This window comes from Stenella coeruleoalba (genome assembly GCF_951394435.1).
Source record: "Stenella coeruleoalba genome assembly, chromosome: 2".
In the NCBI taxonomy this organism is placed as follows: domain Eukaryota; kingdom Metazoa; phylum Chordata; class Mammalia; order Artiodactyla; family Delphinidae; genus Stenella; species Stenella coeruleoalba.
Genome location: NC_137147.1, coordinates 159,101,017 through 159,121,272, shown reverse-complemented (window position 1 = coordinate 159,121,272; position 20,256 = coordinate 159,101,017). Strand labels below are relative to the sequence as shown.

The 20,256-nt window shown below is 40.7% G+C and overlaps 1 protein-coding gene across 2 annotated transcripts in view; it reads right to left on the bottom strand.

The window, feature by feature from the left end:
- The window catches only part of TAF3 (TATA-box binding protein associated factor 3), a 160,923-nt gene that overhangs the window by 26,352 nt on the left and 114,315 nt on the right, over positions 1-20,256 (bottom strand). Inside the window, exon 3 of one of the 2 annotated variants that reach the window (XM_079915175.1) lies at positions 10,438-12,248. In XM_079915175.1, the coding sequence (XP_079771301.1) occupies positions 10,438-12,248 (1,811 nt within the window). The remainder of the gene's footprint in view (positions 1-10,437; positions 12,249-20,256) is intronic. The other variant, XM_079915176.1, reaches the window with a different exon arrangement.

Below are 20,256 nucleotides of genomic sequence, written 5' to 3'. Positions count from 1 at the left end.
CTTTAAGTTTCAAATGTGCCTAAAATGCTAGATGTAAAGATAAACTGGGCTATTTTGTTTTCGTTTCCCAACAACTGAAGGCTACCAGGCAACATGGAAAATTCCATAAACTTTAAACACTAGTAAATATGGGAGTTATTTCTGCATTTTCTTAGTTTTGACTAATTTCTTGGATTTTATTGTTAGAATTTTTAAACAGAAACTGTTACCTGGGTCTTTCAGTGGAACGTTTAAGTAACTGCCAGACTTAACAAAAACAGAAAAAAATGCAGTCATAGCTTCACTATAAGATAAAATGAATCTATTAATGGGTCTTGAAAAACATTAGACTCATCTCATGTTTACAATGTCATAAAAGAAAACCAACACACTAAGTGTAATTACAGCACTGAACTGTTCCATTTTTTGGCTAGTAGAAAAATGATCTAAAATATTGTACAAGACAAAACATATTTATTTAGAAAGGATTTATGGCAAAGGCAATAACTGCTGAATAAGTTGAAGATCTCACAAATATTTGAGCTAATAATCAGAAAGGGAATACACAAATTGAGTATGGTGTGAAAGGGATTCTCCACAATTTCTGGCTTGAAGATCCTACATAGAACAATTGACATTCTGAATGAACAAAATGAACAAGAGATGTGCAGTTCAAATTATTATCTACATCAGAGTCTTCCAGCATTTTTGGTGGGATGGTTCCTTGGTGGTCCCAGGCACGGCCACATGTTTAACATCCCTACATGCCAGTAGGACACTGCTAGTCACTGTGACAACTAGTGCAAACCACTCATTTATATATTTCAAGCTCAAGAGTTAAATCATAACAGAACAGTGCAGTGGTTCTAAAGGGGAAGGAATTTATAACGTAGTGCTCAGTATAGTATATCATATAATCAATATATTGCACATTGATCAAATCTATCATTTTTTTTCATATGTTTTTACCTGTCCCCTTCCTGAATTGTTTTTTTTTTTTTAAATCCCACCGTCACATCAAGATCGATGACTTCTATCATTCTCTTGAACAGTGCATGGTACGCAGGAGGTACTCAACCAATGTCTGTTGAATGAACCACTTATCCTGCAAGCACCCTCAACTCCCTTGCCTCTTGGTCATTTCACCATTCGTCCAGGACCAATCTAAAATCATTCTCTAGGGCACTGAGTAATTCCAAAGAAAATATTTAAAACTGTACAAACTTCTGCCATCAAAACTCCAATTTCATCTGTGCCTTTAATACTATCTGCTTATTTGGATTCCCAGCTAAACTAGTTAAGAGCAGAGACCATGCCTGTTCTGTTTGTTGCTATTTCCGAGTGCCTATCATAGGGTCTGACACATAAGTGCTTAAGATATATTTTAAAAATTAATCGGAAGCGATTATTTACAGCTTTTAAGACCCATCCCGTGAGTTCCTTCCTCTTTTGCCCTTCAAACCCCACAGGACAAAATACTGAGGCCACTAAGCAGAATTCCTTCAATTCCCTACAAACCTCTCTGCATTCACAATTACACTAGGGTCCATCTCCTCCAGTCTTCGAAAGACTTCCTCCTTATTTGTAGCATCTTCAACTTCTCAGTTCCACTCATTATTTTCATCTAGCTTTCAAATGCACTCAACTCTATCCTTTAAAAAACTTACCTCCCCTTCAACCTCTCACTGACGACCTCTCACATTTTCTAGTCTTCACTTCATCATCTGCATTTCTCCATTTCTCCTTCATCCCTCACCCAACTCCACTCTACTTTCTGGCCCAACCATGCCACTAAACTATTCCTTCTAGACACTCAATCTTTCCGAATGTCCCGTCTGTTTCTTCACTGAGGTCTTCATCATGCTCCTTCCCTGTCCCTAGCAAAGTCCTCTCCTCTCGTCCTCCCATACTTTCTCCACTGACCTCATCCATGTCCATGGTTTCAATCCTAAGTTGTTGTTTTTTTTTAACTTTTTTTTTTTTTTGGCCGTGCCATGTGGCTTGCGGGATCTTAGTTCCCCCACCAGGGATCGAACCCGGGCCCCCTGCAGTGACAGCACCGAGTCCTAACCACTGAACCGCCAGGGAATTCCCTCAATCCTAAGTTTTCAATATGGCATGTCTTCAAAATCTCCCTCTCTAGACCAGCACTGATTGGAACTAAGACCAAAGCATAATGCTGCCCACTGAACATTTTCAGCTAAATATCCTATAAGGATTTCATCTCATTACATCTAAATCTTAACTTACCAACTCCCCCACGAAAACCTGCTCCTCTAAATGGTCTCACTTTTGGCAGATGTCTCTTTTATTTGCCCAGTTCTTAGTCCAGTGGTTTTCCTCAAGGCCTCGGGGGTCAAGGGTCACTGGGGAGGGGGCAAAGCAAGACCCATGGAAAATTTTTGTGTTCACTTTCTCCTCTATTTTTTTTGAACACAGGGTTCCATATCTAAACAAATCTGAAAACCAGTGGTCCAGCCTATTTTGTAAACTACTAAGGCTTCTACATTTTTCTCACCATTCTGTGTTATCTGTGGGAAAATAAACAAATATATCCAAAACAAACATTTATAAAACACTTAATGTTTGCCAGGCATTGTGTCTGGTTATTTTCCAGATGTTCTCATTTAGGTTCTTTAACAAACAGGTTGGGGTATGGTTTCCATTTTACAGAGAAACTGATCATACATGAAGCAACCATTTTTCCTTTCTTTCCTGTTTCTTTTTCCTTTTCTGTTTTCAGGTCACAAAAATAGCAAAACTAGGACTGAATACAATTTTTTTTTATTCAGAGAATGAAAAATTATATAAAGTTCCTATATTTCTTCAATTCTAAAAAATTTTAGGGTCACACACTCCTAATTGACCTGAGTACTGGGAGTAATATTCCATGTTCCTCCAACCCACAATACTATTATTGAAGCACTTAAATAATACTTTCTTAAGCTTTATTAAAAAATAAAGCTGTTTGCCCTAACTTTCAAAAAATCTTCTTCACTATTATTATGCTTCACATTGTATTTTGGTCCACTGCTATTACCACACTACACAATAATTATAACCTACCGGTATAGCACTTCACAAAGCGTGTCCCATATACATAATCCAATCTGATCTTCACAACTCTATAAGGTAGGTGTGGAAGCTATAATTACTCACATGTACTAAGGGCTCAGAAAGATTAAGTGGTTTGGCCAGTTACAAAGTTAGTAAGTAAATGATTGAAATCCAGTTCTCCTGGCACCAAATTCATCCTCTGTTCTACCATACTACTCGTGACTCTTTGCCAAACATTTCTGAGTCCTTTTTTCTGGTAATGCTGATGTCTTGCATGGAGCTATTTAGTCTCTTTGTCAATGTCTTTTATGATGAATGACATATACTTGTGAGATGTCTAGGGTACACTGTAAAATATATTTTTTTCTCTATGTTATTTACACCATGTAACAGGTGTAAACTGGACTGTCCCAGGCAAACCAGGACATATTGCAACCCTACCTAAAAATAGTTAAATACTTTAATTTCATTTTTAAAGAAGTTAAAGCAGATTTAACTTAAAGATAAAATTCAAGCAAGCATAGAAAAAGACCAATAAGAATGCTAACAATGTAGATATAGAAAGTACAGTTTCTAAATAAAAATTTCTCACCAGACTTTTGTTTATGTTAACTTTATCTGAATGCCCACCCAAATAAAAACACAGGGATGTTTCCTACAATCATGAAATAATTTCTCATGTGTCCGTTCCAGCAATCAACACACTAGATGACAATGACTTCAATTATTTACTGCCATCTTTTAATGGCATGAAGCAAAAATCTGGGGGAAACAAGAGCTTGTAAGGGTTAAAATAAAAGAACAGTACTTTAGAGCGATGCTGAGAATTGGGGCACGCAGAAGAGCATTTACAGTGGATTACTAAGCTTCCCAATTCACCAAAGAGGCAAAGTCCAGTAATATAAGACTCCTTTGTAGCTAACTAAAAATACATTGTCAGTGGATTTGTCCAGTTTTATGTATAAGCAATACTTCTTTCACCTGAACTAATACTAGTAGTCATATAAGCCCCTTATTGCCATGTGCTGCATTTTTTTTGCTAATCTTCAAGGATTTAGCTTCTTTGCCACATACCTCAGGGCACCAACTGATAAAGCTCTAACTCTCCATTTTTCCGGGACACCAGCAGTGCGGCCTTGCAAAAAATGAAAATCGCTCAAGAGATTTAAAGGGGAAATTTATTTTTAAAATCCTGACTTGAAGCAAAGAGGTGGATTTTTAAAAAGCTTATCTATAAGGAATCAGTTTAAATTTAAATTCTATCTTGGAACTCTTTCATGCATTCCAGCTTTAAAGTTTATCTTCTGACAGGGACTTTCTGCAAAGGTAATGGGCAGCTTTGTCAATATAATCTGGCCAAGTTTTCCTTCCTATTTTTTTAAATGTTAAACTTCTTTCATTAAAAAAAAAACAAACAAAAACCTATGTATGTGTGCTAGGTAGGGTGGCAGCAAGTTCAGCCAGCACTAGTTCAGATGTCTATCTATGCTAATATGTCAGAAAAACACCCAGAAATACTACTGGTGAAAGCGGAATTTAAAAACCAAATATTCTAGATGCTGAACTATGACAAATGGTAACCATCCTGTTATCTTTCTTAACGATGAAGGTCTGTACATTATTTCCATTCAGAAACATAGTCTAACACTGATAGACTGTTTAAAATATTCAACAGACAGAAGATCTACGGTTGTGGTGAAGTATAACAAGTGGGATCCCGCGAGGACAATGAAACAGGACTCGGGCTTTCAGTAAGTGTTCAGTTCATTCCTCTGAAGCCTTGGGGATGGACTTCAGGAAACTTTGATAAATTCAAACATACTCACTTAAACATTAAGTTACTGGCTTCCCCTTGGAACAAATAGTTATAAGAAACAGCAGGGAATATTTCCCCCTTCTTACTGGGGTTATTTTATTTACTGAAAACCCTTCATTTCACTAGTTAATCATGAAAGCTGATGAGAAAAGGCTGGAAACGAGTCAACAGTACTTTACATAGAAAGGAAAGACGATGGAGACCTTCTGTCAAAGGCACAAACCGGGGAGACCACTTCTCATTCTCTAAAAAACAAACTGTTTAAAGTTCAATAAAAGACTATTTCGGGGCAGATGCTAAGGGATTTGGGGATAGACTGGAGAAACATGAGACATTTTAATTGTTCTGATGACTGAAATCATTCAAGCTTTGAGGACCGCCACTGCCTGTCCTTTAAAATACGGCAGCTGAACGGGAGTTCACTATGGGCTGATCAGGGACTAAAGTTTTCTAAAAATCACGATGGCTCTTTACTCTAGATTGTGAGCCATTCTCATCCCCCTCACCAGCTTCCATCGTGGGCCTGAGAAGCCCACGGGCTTTAACCAGACAGGCCTGGGTCATGTCACAGCTTGTCCGCAAGTTACCCTACCTCCCTGTGCAGTTTTCTCAACCCTCAGAGCTGTCGGCCAGGCCTGACAAGGACCAAGCGGACTCACTCATTAAATACCAAGTGTGTGCTGATGTCATTTACCACCAGGTTAGCTCACTCAATTGCCAATGTTAGCTCAAATAAAACAAGTGATCAGGCAGCAGGAGAAAAACGGGGGGTGGGGGGGGGGGCACGGGGAGCTCCATTATAGAAGTATGAGCTTTCCATTATAAACAGACCCCAATTATCTCTGGGTTGATCATCAGCATTCTTGGTTACTGTAAAGAAACTGGATTGTCAGAGTCCATGTATCTTAAATGACACAAACTAGTCTTCACTCAGTGTTTCCTATGAGAAGGCAGAAGAGAAAGCCTTTTAAGCCAAAATATTCTTAGAGCACGTATAAAAACTATTGTTCTTAAACAGAGGGAAAGCATACTTTATAATGACGCGGTCTCTTCCCGGTGTCGAATGGGAGGAGGTAGAGAGTGAAGGAAGCAGAGGGTCAGAGGTTAGGAGAGGCTGGTGAGTAACTAAGAAGTGGCAGAGCTGAGACCAAAAGCCAGGTCAGTCTGACTGCCAAAGCCCAGGCTCTTCAAGGCCCAGTACTGGGCCTTTTTATCTACAGTCTGTGACGTCATCATTTTGGGGTGAAACTCTACCAGGTCTTCTCAGATCATACTCCAATAAGAGCATAAAGACATATTTCCAAGTTCGACAGATGGATTTTGGCTTGTCTTCTATACAGGTTATATGAACCTTCAATTCCACTAACATAAATGAGACATTTTCTTATTTATTTTTTTACTGAAAATGCCACAAGTAAAAAGAGCCAGGGTTTGAAATAAAGTCATGTAATACATACACTGACAAACACAAACACAAAATTATAACAAAAATTTAAACTGCTCTGAAATTTTCTATTAGGTTTATCACAGCTAAAGTTATTATGGTCAAGTTTGTGACCGTTTAACACGTTGCTCTTAGTATGTTTTCCATAAAAAGTTACTTTGGTTCTACTTGCAACAGATGAAAGAGCACGCTCCTAACCCTGACTGATGCACACTAGCTGCCCATAAGGGGAATTAGAAGACTGCATGAATCGCCATATGCTGGATTATTACCACTACTAGAAAAACGATTTTTCCTTCTGAGGGGGCATCACTGAACCAGGTGCCATAAATTATTTCACTTAATCCATTTTTAATTTAAATGTAGGAAAGGAGAGTGGTTAAGAACATTAGTTATAGTAGCTGATGATGGCCCGGGTTGAAATTGTGGTTCCCGTTCAACCACTTATTGGGTGTGTGATCCTGGGCAAGTTTATTCATCTCTCTAAGCCTCAGATTCTTATCTTAAAGTGACAGTAATTACAGTATCTACCTGATAGAGTTGTGATAAGGAACTAAACTTATATATGGTGTTTAGCATACAGTAAATACTCAATAAATGTTAACTATTACTGTCTGCAGTTTTTTAAAAAGTGTGATTATCATATCCCACTTTAAAGATGAAATGCTGGGAAATTCCTTGGCGGTCCAGTGGTTAAGATTCCATGCTTCCTCTGCAGGGGGTGTGGGTTCGATCCCTGGTCGGGGCACATCCCGCATGCCGCATGGTGCGGCCAAAGAGATAAAATAAAATAAAATGAAAAATAAAGATGAAATGCCTATGGATTAAAGAACTAAAACACCTGCCTCAGATCTGCCTGATTCCAAACCCCAAGGCTCTTTCTAACTACCATGCAGATTCCCGTTTAATTAATGGGATCTTTATTGGTTCTTGTATTGATAAAAGTGGGTATGACTGGTAAAAACTTTATAGGTAGGTAAAGTAAATATGGGGAGATTTTTCTTTTAATTAAAAAAAAATGCCCTTGCTTGCTGATCCAGGTCCGTGTCCAGGACAGTTGCTTCTGTGAGCTGCTGAGGAGCCGGAGGAAGGAAACCACGGCCCTCGGCCTTCTGACTGCAGACGTTTTCTTGGGGCAGCTTATATACGCCTTGTTTTGATTTACTCTTGTTGTCTTCTGTGCGTATGTAAGAAAATTCTTAGATCATATGCAACTCAATTTCACGTCTACTTTCATTTACTCATATGGCTTGATACTTGTGGGATTAAGTGGGGTTGAAAAAAGAGAAGTCCTAATGTTTAAGTTAATATCTCAATTTCTACTCCTTGTCAATGGCATCCCACAGGTTACAATAGATTTACCCTTTCCTAGCTGCGCAAAGGGCTAAAATTTAAAAGGATGCCCAGGAAGCAGACATAATTTTTCAACACTGGAACCACAGCTGACTCACCCTGTCACACACAGGTCAGTCACCAGGGCCCAATGAAGCAGCCGCCTCTATTCAGGTTTCTATGTTTTAGGGGTTGATTCAAAATGGAATAATAACACTCGCCATCCCCATCACCGCCTTCTCCACTTATTCAGCATTTACTTATGTGCCAGAAATGGTACTAAGCAGGTCTCAGATGTTATCTCATTTAATCCTCACCTAAGCCACTTGCCCAAGTTCACAGGGCTGAAAAAGTCAGGATGGGAGCTCCTAACTCCAGAGACAATTACGTTTATTATTTTTAAAGCCCTGATAGCTGACTTTTGTAAGTTTTTATCTTTAAAAACTGATCCATAACCATCAAAACTGATACAAGGACTTGTATTCCTCTGTTAGGTGAAATCTGTGCGACTCATAACTGACCCTTTGCCTCTAGCCAAGATGGTCTGAGAGACATGTCCTTGCCAAAGTCAGGTAGGTGCTGAGGAAAAGCATGGGCCGCTGTTACCAGCTAACCTGATGGGCTTTACTGAAGTTCACAGTGGCCTCTGAAACACCTCTACTGACTTTCCAGAGGTAAGATGGTGATGAAAGCAACAGTACTCTGATGTGCTGAGGGCTCACTTGCCAAGTTACTAGGTACCCGATGGGTAAGCGGCTAATCGCTGCCGGGCAGGATCACCAGCCGTAAACATTTCTAATAGGAAGTAAGTCTGTGTGTAAATGACCCGGCTCCTGCTGGTTGTGTGACCTTGATCCTGGACAAGGCACTCAGGCTGTTTCTCATCCATAAAGGTTGATAATAATATCTGCTGGACCTGTGTGACGGGTGTGTCGGGGGAGACACTAAGGTACGTGGAAGTGCTTTAAAATCTTCCGGGTACCATGGAAAAATAACACAATGATAAAGTGACTTCAAAAATGGAAAAAAGAGTTGGATTTCTGTGTCTTGCTAACTTGCTGATGTTCGGTTATTAATATCAGAAGTTCCATTCCACTGCCTTATATTTTAGAATAATAGCCAAGGGGGACAGAGAAAGAAAAAAGTTAGGCAGAAAAATGTGAGAGGTTACCTAGCTTGTCAGCTAAACTAATCTTCCCAGTTAAGTCTGAAATGGAAAACACTGCAAAAGTATGGATAATGGAGCTGCTGTAGGTCAAATACAGCATATTTTATCATGCGGAAAAAATTACTAGGTATGATTTTGTAGCCACCCTCAAAGAGGAATGCTCCCAGAGGGCAGGGAAAGGCTACCTGAGGATCTGTACGTATGGCATCAGACACTTAGACACTTTTTAAGAAAGTTTAAAATAAATTTCTCCATCAACAAGTCAACCACTATAACCCAAAGAACTGTGGAGAGAGAGCAAAGCTATAAAAGCAGAGGTCGCATCTTGTGCCCATAGGATCGAGGTCCTGCTTGCTACAAAGTGCACGATGAACATCAGTTTCTTTGGCTATATTCTACGGAAGCCTGACTTACTTACATGGGAAAATACTTAGAATTAGTTTCTACCCACCAACCACGCTGCCAGATGAGCTAGATACTCAGAGACGTGTCCTAATCTTATTAAAGCAGAAAAGAGGGACTTCCCTTGTGGTGCAGTGGTTAAGAATCCGCCTGCCAATGTAGGAGACACAGGTTCAATCCCTGGTCCGGGAAGATCCCACATGCCGTGGAGCAACTAAGCCTGTGCGCCACAACTACTAAGCCTGTGCTCTAGAGCCTGTGAGCCACAACTCCTGAACCCGCGTGCCACAACTACTGAAGCCCGCACGCCTAGAGCCCGTGCTCTGTAACAAGAGAAACCACTGCAATGAGAAGCCCGCGCACCGTGACGAAGAGTAGCCCCCGCTCGCCGCAACTAGAGAAAGCCCACACGCAGCCACAAACAAAATAAATAAATAAAATTTTTAAAATATCCTGTTAAAAAAAAGAAAGCAGGGCTTCCCTGGTGGCGCAGTGGTTGAGAGTCCGCCTGCTGATGCAGGGGACACGGGTTCGTGCCCTGGTCCGGGAAGATCCCACATGCCGCGGAGTGGCTGGGCCCGTGAGCCATGGCCACTGAGCCTGCGCGTCCGGAGCCTGTGCTCTGCAGCGGGAGAGGCCACAGCAGTGAGAGGCCCGCGTATCGCAAAAGAGAAAAAAAAAAAAAAAGGCAGAAAATAGAAGGATAAGAGATGCTACAGGAAGTAGAAGACAGGCATAACCTTAAATACTTGCAAAAATGGCTCACCAAACAAAACTGAGTCAGTGAGCAAGGACTCCATGGGCCTTGCTGTCCTCTTAGGACAGCGCCATGGTTTTACCTGCTCTTAGAAAATTGGGTGCTGCCTTTCCCTGGTATCTAATATTTGGGTACAAATTAGTATGCTGCAGACTTGATAATTACAAAAATATTATTCACTGTTGAAGATTACAGATCTTTTCAAACTGCCAGAGATTAGTGTGGTTAACACAGAGCTGATGGTCTGTGATGAGATTGCTCTTAGGCTATGAATTTTTAACGTTTTCCAGCGTATGGGGAGGGGGGTTGATGACAAGTTTATGGGTTTGAGAATTAAAATTAAATTTTGTAAACGCATTACAGACGTGTTTCCAGTTAAGCTGTGGGTGATTTACATCCGAAAAAGACAATTGCTGGCTTTGTTTACCTGCGCTTTCAATAGAACTTGGATGAGACAGGGCCCCCAAGGATAAAGTGCTTACTTTTTCATGCTTGTGTCTCTCCTTCTCTTTCTCCCTCTTCTCTCTCTCTCGCTTCTCCTTCTCCCTCTCCTTCTCCTTCTTCTCCTTCTCCTTCTCTCTCTCCTTCTTTTTCTTCTTCTCCTTTTTGTCCTTTTTCCTTTCCTTCTCCTTGGGCTTCTCTTTCTCTTCGAACAGCTTCTCGGGAAGCATGGGTGTCAAGGAGGGCAGCATGGCCGGGATCCTCACGGCCGCCGCGGGGCTGAACAGGGGAAGCGCCATGTCCTTGGGGGGCAGGACCAGGGGGACTGGGGCAGCCTTCAGCTTCTCTTCTCGGCCTTTCTCTTTCGTTTTCTCTTTGTCCCGCTTCTCTTTATCCTTTTTGCCCTTTTCTCTATCTTTCTTCTTGTCTTTGTGCTTCTCCTTTTCCCTTCTCACCATTCCATCTTTCAGTCTTGCTTTTGGATCCACATCTTCAAACTCTTTTATCTTAAACTTGTAGGGATCTGCCTCTTCGTCTTTGAGAAAGTCCTTCCAGGGATACTTGGCTTCCTTGCTGGTCTCCTTCCCTTTCTCCTTCTCTTTGCTTCTCTCCTTGCTTTTGTCCCTGTCCCTCTCCTTATCTCTCTGCTTCTCTTTCTTTTTCATCTTCGTCTTCATTTCCTTTCTCAGCTTCTTTTTGACGTCCGTGGAGGCCGGCGCTTTGGGTTTCTCCTCGTATACCTTGTGCAGTGGCTCAGGGGTGGGAGGAGAGACTGAAGGGGAGGAGATGTAAGGGAAGCTGGGGGGCACGCTGGGAGGGGTCCCCATCTTGGCTTTCCGGACCACCTCGTCGATGGATGCGTCCATTGTCCAGGAATTGTCAGAACTTGAAGCTCCGCCTGAAAGAGGGAGAGGGGTGGACCCGGACTTGGGGAAGTTGCTGGAGGAAGTGGTAGCTTTTGGGGTAGCACATTCTGAACCTGAAATCCTCTTAGGGCTGGTAAAAATGTCTCCTTCTGACTCGGACCCAGAAGAAAACTCGAAAGGGTCTGGCTCCCGTTCAGCACAAGCCCGTGCAATCACAGCATCAATAGAGTCGTCGATGGTCTTATCAGTCACGACGGCCTTTTTCGGCTGATTCTCATGGTTCAGTTTCCCAGCATCGGGGGCTGTTTGTATTTGTTTCACCTGAATGGTCTCTTTACTAATTTTTTCACTTATTGTAGCTGAAAGAGTCCTGTTAGGGGTGTCAGGTCTGATGGGTACTTGGGGAATGTGAGTGATGACCTTGGGACTCTTGGGGCTTTTGGGGCTCTTCGAACGTCCAGGAGACTTCTTTTCTTTGGATATGGTTTTTGGAGACCGAATAGGACTTCCGACCATTGCTGGTGATGGAGTCATTTTGGGTGATTTAGTCTTCTGCCCTGGAGAACTGGTTTTAGTCTTTGTTTTAGGTGTAAACGACCTTGCTTCCAACGGTTTTGCAGTTGGCAGCTGTGATTTTGCCACTGGAGCTAACATTGGTGGCTCTGGTGATGGAGGAGCTAGGTCCGTGCTGTCCTGGACGTGGACGGGGGACAGCATTGGTGGGATCTTCTGGGGGTTTATTGAGCTGAGTGGCTCTCGAGCCTCCAGTAACACCACGTCCAGGGCGTCCCCTTTAGTGCTTAGCAGGCGTGGCCGCTTCATCGTGGGCATTTCTTCAGCTTCCGGACTGTCCAGCGGTCTCTTACCCAAGAAGTTCTCATCATTGATAATTTCCTCCTCTTCCAGTTCATCATCTTCTTCCAAGGGAACCTGCATGGCTTCTGCTGATGTGCCCCCATCGGTGGGCACCTGCTCTTCTTCTTCTTCTGGTGAAGGAAGAAAAATGAAGTATTAGAACATACATATATATAAAACCTAAGAAATGAAAACAATGCTTCAAACATGATTTCTAAGAAAGAAAGGAAATTATTGACAGTTGTTAGAGAGTAAAGTGGTAAGTTTTCTAGAACCTTCCAAACTTGCATGCTGTCGTGCTTTGAAGAGTGGCAACCAGTGACAGGAGATATACAAACCGTTTTCCTTTCTAGTGGTGTGGCTCTAAATGCAGGATCTGGAGTTTGCTAAGGATTTCCTGTTTGCCCTCTGCTTCCTTAATTAATTCTTTTCCTAACTTGACTAAATACTGCCTTTCTGTTTTCTGCCTCCTCTTATGTACACGTGTACACACACACACACACACACACACACACACACACACACACACACACACACCTACCTCTAAAAACCAAGAGATGGGGGACTTCCCCAGGGGTCTAGTGGTATAGAATCCACCTTCCAATGTAGGGGATGCGGGTTCGATCCCTGGTCAGGGAACTAAGATCCCACACGCCGCATAGCAACTAAGCCCACGCGCCACTATTACTGAGCTCGCACGTCTCAATGAGAGAGCCTGCATGCCGCAAACTACAGAGCTCATGCGCGCTGGAGCTCACACGTCTCAACTAGAGAGAGAAAACCCTCACGCTACAACCAGAGAGATGCCCGGGTGCTGCAACAAGAGACCACACACCGTAATGAAAGATCCTGCACGCCTCAATGAAGATCCCATGTGCCGCAAGACCTGATGACGCAGCCAAAAAAAAATAAGGAAAATAAATAAAAAAATAAAATAAATATTTAAAAAAATCAAGAGATGGGTTAGTATATGACTACTTTCCTCAGAAATGACAGAAAAGAATACTTTTTAAAAGAACCTTCATAACATATTTTAATTCTTGGAGTTTGGAAAAGGTAAATCTCCAACCCGGACACCATTCATACGCTATTGTGTCTTCTATTCTGCTGGCTTGAGGACAGCCACTTTGAGAAGCAGTGTGGGGACATGAAGGAAACGTTGGCTTGGTGTTTCAGCAGGCGTTCAGGCATCACAAAGCAACAGGCCTAAGGCAATCTCTTAACCTCCTTGAGGCTGTCTTCTGACCTCTCAAAAGGGGCTGACGTTACTTGTCCTACCCACTTGACTGAGTTGCTGTGGGGTCAGATTATTTCTCTCCACACATATTAACTAAGCATCTACCATACGTAATGCACAATGGTAAAGGCTGAAAGAGCTACAGAATAAGTCAGAAATAAACCACGACCTGAAAGAGCATACAGTTCAGCAGGAGTCGCCGTGTAAGTGTCTAGCACATAGAAAGTGATTAGTAGCATAAGAGAGATGAAGTGCCACAGCAGTTCAAAGGAGAAACAGAATACCTCAATGCCAAAGATCTGGGACACACTTGACTACTCAGGTAGCATTTTGGATATTTGGAGATTGATAATGGTGAAGTACAGGATGTAGGAACAGATGACACAGAGATGGAGGGGTGCACATAGGAAGTTGTATAAGAACCAGGGAATAATTTGTCTGGAAGGTAGGGTGCAAGATGGGAAATAGGAGAAAGTAAGTTTAGCAAGCTTACATCCAGATCCTAGAAGTTTTGAATTCCAGAAAAACAAACATGATCTTTATTCTAGTGGTAGTTTAGACCTTGTAAAGATTTTTAGACAAGGGAGAAAAATGACTGGAGTGTATGTTAGCAAAATTACTCTGGCAGGAACATATATGATGGATGGGAGGTAATGGATACTAATGGAGAGGTGACAGGTTAGGGGTTATGAAATGATGTAGGGAAGTGACAAGAAAGGTCTGAACTAGAAGAGCGGTAACGAGTAAGAGGTAGATGATATTCTGAAGAGAGAATGAACAGAATCTGATAAGTGATTAGGTATAAGAGTGGAGGAAGGATTCAAACAGGTTTAAGGCTTTCAGCCCTGGTGAGTGAGAAATGCAGTCATTCATACAAACAGGAAGTAAACAAATAGAGAAGGAAGATGATTATGAATTAGCTCAATCCTTGAGATACACTATTCAGAAAACAGGACAGGGTGTTAGAGAAACCTCTGCTGCGCTCAATGAAATCACAATAATGGATAATGTCAGCAAGGGAGCAATCAGGGTAGTCAGGTTTAGATATTCTAAGGATAAAGAGAAAAGGAGGCACTAGAGAAATCAGGAGAGGTCAAAGAGATCAAGGGGGGTAACAGTTTTCAAGGGGAGGACTCAGGAACAAAGTCAAATGCCGCGGGCAGCGAGAACAAAGGCTCACAGCGGAAGTCCCTCCAAGGGCAACACTGAGCGGGGAAGACGTAATGTTCCTGAAAGCGCTTTGTAAACTACAGAGAACAAGACAAACTGGAGACACAATTATTGCTACCATTACTCGAGAATAATACTGTCATCCATCCAGTCACCCAAGTGAGAAACATCACGCCATGCTGCTATTGCACTTTCCCCTCTTTCTCCAGATCAGAATTGTGAACTGTTTTCTATTCTGTTTCCTTTCATGTGTTTTCCCCATCACTACTGTTAGCTCAACTCAGCACTGGGTTTCTACACATAGTGTTTAAGACTGTACTACTTTGCCAGTAATTCTATCAAATTGGAACTGGCAAGATGACTACCACATAGGCATTTGAACTGCAGGATGTGTGTCACACTGGGCTATGGAAAATGGGACTGTTTTTCCAGCAAATACTTTAGAAAACAGACTGGTTCATTTAGAATTTGGAGCTCAAGTACCTCAGAAAAATATTTTAAAAATTAATGGTTGTTGCTTACATTTAAGTGAGAAAAATTTAACCTAAAACTTAATTCAAAGCGGTCTCCACAAGCTAGGAGGGATTACTCCAATTCTGTTATTTTATTTTTATGGTTTCTTTTTTTTTGTTTGTTTATTTCAAGTCCCTGCTGTTAACTTGTATGCCTCTAGAAGCTTTATGTGGTTTAGAGGAATATAAATGAATTATAAAAATAAACTATTACAAGAGCTGATTTTAGGCATACTTAAATATATAAATGTTTACTTTTAATTTACAATTTTTTTACGCTTAAAGATTTTATAAGAAAGCTTCAATTGCAGCATCAAAATTAATCAAAATGAAAAGGGAATTTTGCTGGAAGAGAAAGCCTTCAGCTTTAATAAGAACAGGTGTGAAATGTTTAAAGTGTGAAAATATTTACAACAATTTTCTGAATTAGAAATTATCTGGTACATTGCAGAGCGTATAAGTGATATGCATAAAGCATAATAGTGAACGGATACCTGTAAAACAATTGTCGACTTCCGGAAGACAGCATTAGCATCATCACCACAACGCCCCTTGGTTCCTTTCTAATTCATCCTCTCCTCTCTCCACTCTCACCCCCATCTCCAGGTAACTACTGGTCTTTCTATATCTTTCCTTTCTTTGTTTCCTGTACAGTTTTACCACATTTGTATGTAGTGACTTGTTTTTGAACTTTATATACGTGGTATCATACTATAACGTTCTTCAGCTTTTTTGCCCCTAACATTATGTTTCTGAGCATCACCTATGTCCATTCAGGTAGCTGTAGTGCATTCATTTTCACTGTTGTAAAAATGTACCACACTTATTAATCCATTCTCCACAGTATTAAAGTTTTCCACTTGAGTGAATATATTTTATTTTTAAAATATTACAAAATGCAAACAAATGAATACAACTGATCTAGCTTATGCTTGCTCAAACACAGACTTAATTGGTGATTTTGCATAACCAGTGTCTGGCTTTCTATTACATGAGTTATTTTAATTCTGTGTTCTAAGAGTTTGGAGTAAGATAAATATGTGATGGCTACTGAATGGTTTATTCTTTACCATCATCCAAACCCCCACCTGAAGGTTAATCTCAGTTTGATTACAGGTGAACACAATGAAGTATTCCTTGTGTGTATGTGTATAATGAGCATGATTCACCAAAAATCTGTAAAATATCCTAAAAATGGTTTTTAGCATTTTCCTATACTTATCCATGAAAACAGTTTTACTATAAAATAGCATATAATTTGGTTAACAGAAGTTTAATATTACAAGATACTTTATCTTTTGACATGTTATTATATAAAGGTATAAAAAACAGTATAAAAAATTTTTTGAGGGGCTTCCCTGGTGGCGCAGTGGTTGGAGTCTGCCTGCCGATGCAGGGGACGCGGGTTCATGCCCCTGTCCGGGAGGATCCCGCGTGCCGCGGAGCGGCTGGGCCCGTGGGCCGTGGCCGCTGGGCCTGTGCGTCTGGAGCCTGTGCTCTGCGATGGCAGAGGCCACAACGGTGAGAGGCCCGTGTACCGCAAAAAAAAACAAAAAAAAATTTTTGAGTCACAAGCTCTTTCTAATTTAAAACAAATATAGACACAAGAATAAAATCTGTGCTCGAAAGTCAAAAGAGTGATGTTACGATATGAGAAGTATTTTAAAGATTTTTTTTATTTCCAGAAAACTAAGAACTTATTTTCTACTGTTTAAATGTTTATTTTTTTAAAATATTTTCTTTTGATGTGTACCAATTTTAAAGTTTTTATTGAATTTGTTACAATATTGCTTCTGGTTTATGTTTTGGTTTTTTGGCCACGCAGCATGTGGGATCCTTAGCTCCCCGACCAGGGACTGAACCTGCACCCCTTGCACTGGAAGGCGAAGTCTTAACCACTGGACCGCCAGGGAAGTCCCATGTCCATCTTTTTTTAAAACTTCACAAATATTGAGAGGAGTGGAGGGAGACAATACAAACTCCATTCCAATTTTCCTTCATTAATGACACAAATAAGTAATCTACACTCCCTATAATTCCCGGAGGAGTAATGAGCAAAACGCACTTCTTTACCAAACTTATCGAACAAAACCGAAACAAGGCAATATGGTCTGAACACACCAAAAGGATTTTTAGGGGTTAGTTCTAAGCTACTATAAATATTGACTTAGAATAAAATATCTTAAAAAAAAATCTTTTTAACTAGAATAATAAATGCCTTTAAAGAAACACTATAATCTTAAAAGCTCATGGACATTAGGAAAAAAAGGAAATTGCAAAGGCATGAAAGCTTCTTATCTCATTAACTACACAGATTCATGATCTTAAGCAGAAAATATACTTGTGCTACTGAACTTTGTAGGGACAATAAAATGCTATCTGTATATGTTTCACCAAAAATTAAATGTATTTAAAACTAGATTTCCTGTAATGTTTTGGAAATACACATACAGAAATTAATTTCTAGCAACGATGACATGAACTTTCTTACTGTCTTTTTAGTTTATGCACACTGATGTTTTTATAACAGATATGAAAGGATTCATTTAAAATGCACATTTTTCAAAAAACATCTTTCTATACTAGGTATGTTTATTACAACCAGTTACTTTAAGTGATTCCATACTACTTACATTCATTCATTCACTCCTTACTCATCATTCAATCATTCGTTCACCTACCGAGTGCCTTGTGAACACCAGTGCAGGGAGCACCATGTTAGATTCTAGGAACATACAGTCAAATAAGACATGACTTCCTATCCTGAAGAATCAACTACATTTTGTGGCCATCCGTTCAAGTGCAACTACATTTTGTGGCCAACCGATCCGGCAAGGATCGGTACAAGGCATGTACGTAACCACATCCAGGGATACGAGGACAGAAATCCCAAGGTCAACTAGAGAGGAAGTGGATGGAAACTATATCTGGGGTCCATTACCAGAGCCACAGTTCGACCTAGCACAGCCCATTTACTCTCTCAGACCTAAGTTTTCCCATCTGCAAAATAGAAGTACTGGGGGGTGCGGGGGTGGGAAGGGATAAACTGGGAGATTGGGACTGACATATACACACTACTATACAGAAAATAAATAACTGATAAGAACCTGCTGTACAGCGCAGGGAACTCTACTCAATACTCTGTAATGGCCTATATGGGAAAAGAATCTAAAAAAAAAATGAGTAGATATATGTATATGTATAACTGAATGACTTTGCTGTACACCTGAAACTAACACAACACTGTAAATCAACTATACTCCAATAAAAAATTTTAAAAATAAAAGTAAAAAAAAATACACACACACAAGTATTGACATCTGACTTCTGCTTCGAAGAATTGAAGGTCTCTAATATTAGGGCCATCTCCACATGCAGGGGGATGATCTAAAGGGCAGGACAGAGTTCTTTCTGCCCCTAAATATCTCACTGACCACATGCTACAGTGCTTGGCATTCTGACCACTTGATTTATGTCTTGGATAAGGGCAGTATCTTTAAGATGTTGCTGCCAAAATATTTTTAAGACTGTAAAGCTGACACGTGAATGATTCTATCCTAATTTTTGAGGTAAGGAGACTCTGAGTAAATGGTACTTCAGTGAAGTAATTTGACGGAATGCTGAGGATGGAGAGGGTCTGGAACCCAGGGTGCTGCCAAGAGGGGGAGGCTCTGGTGGGCTGCTGCTGTTGGGGGGCGTGTCTAGGGCAGTTGGAGGATGACAGGCAGACACTGGATGCCTGGGAAATGCAAGAAGAGCAGCAATATTAAAACAACCCATTCCATCATTTTATCTTAGTTCCAAATGAGGCCAAAAATTTTTTTCGAATCCCGTCTACGTGCCCTCATAAAATATTTTAAAAATTGTCCTGTCTATAATGGGACTGAAATTAGACCCCTGAAACACAACTCAACATGTATAAGTGTGTAGGTATTTTCTAAACAAACCTGTTTACTTAAAAAAATGAAATGACTAGCAAAGACAAGACAATTAGGCAAGGACAATTCATACAGTACAACCAATCAATAACAATAAATTGACAGCAGAGTGAAGCTGATGTGTTACAAATACCTATATAAACACTGACCTGCAGAAAAGCACTATTTCACTAACATTCTGCACAATAAAAAACTAAAATGCTATATAAGCAAGCCAACCTGAAATGACACCTGGTATTATAAATGGCCTAATCTATATGTTAATACTGTTGTATCACATAACTGCAGCAAGGCTAAGATAACAGTATGACTTTGGGGTTTCTATGGCTACATCCTGGGCTGGCGTGCCTGAAAGGGCTGGCTGCTGACACTACACAAGCATTCTGAGTGCTTCTTTTTGGTTATTTACGATATGATTTATGATAACAACAACATCTCCTATTTTCTCTCCTCCTCAGATACAATAAATTGCTATCGTTAATCACCCTTCTTAGTTCAACTATGATTACAATAGCATAATAGGGTCTGGCTATGGTAATATTGTGGATTTTTTAAAAGAAATAAATACAAGGAGATCTCTTCAGACAATGTCAATATCTCTAATATTTTAATCACCTTCCTTTAAGTCCTTCAGAATAAACTCTATTACAACTAAGATTCCATATCCAGGATGTAAGCCCTTTGTGCAAATCAAATTCATGATCGAGCCCCACACATTCACAAATCACTACCACCATGATGTTCTTAAACTCACCACAGCAGTAAGACTGCACATAGGATACGGTTTCTTTTCCAAGACAAGACAATGACAGTTGTTTCTCTCTTGCATTGAGGAGACTAATCTTACTGCTGTTTTTTCCTCCCCAGAACTAGACAAACCAGGCAAATTAGCCATTCGTCTATCAGAAGGCTAAACAGTAGAGAAAGAATGAAAACTTCGCCATCACGCAGACATGTGTGACCCGCCTTTGCCAATTACTGGCTGTGTGGTTGCTTAATCTTTCTGAACTTTCCTTTCCTTTTATGCCCATTCGGGTTAACAGCTAGTACTAACTCTCTGGCTTTTGAGTAACAGTAAGAGGAATCCTTTTCCTCCCTGCATCAATGCCCTTTCCACCAGATCTCGGCAAGAGGTGGAGCCTACTTGATTTGGGTGGCCGGGTAACTTGCTTTGGCTGATGGGTCAGAGTTGGCAAATGCAACACAAGCACAGGATGGAAAACCACGTGCAGACTGGGGCTTGCCCTCCTGCTGCTCATGGGAGACTTGCAACCACCCCAGG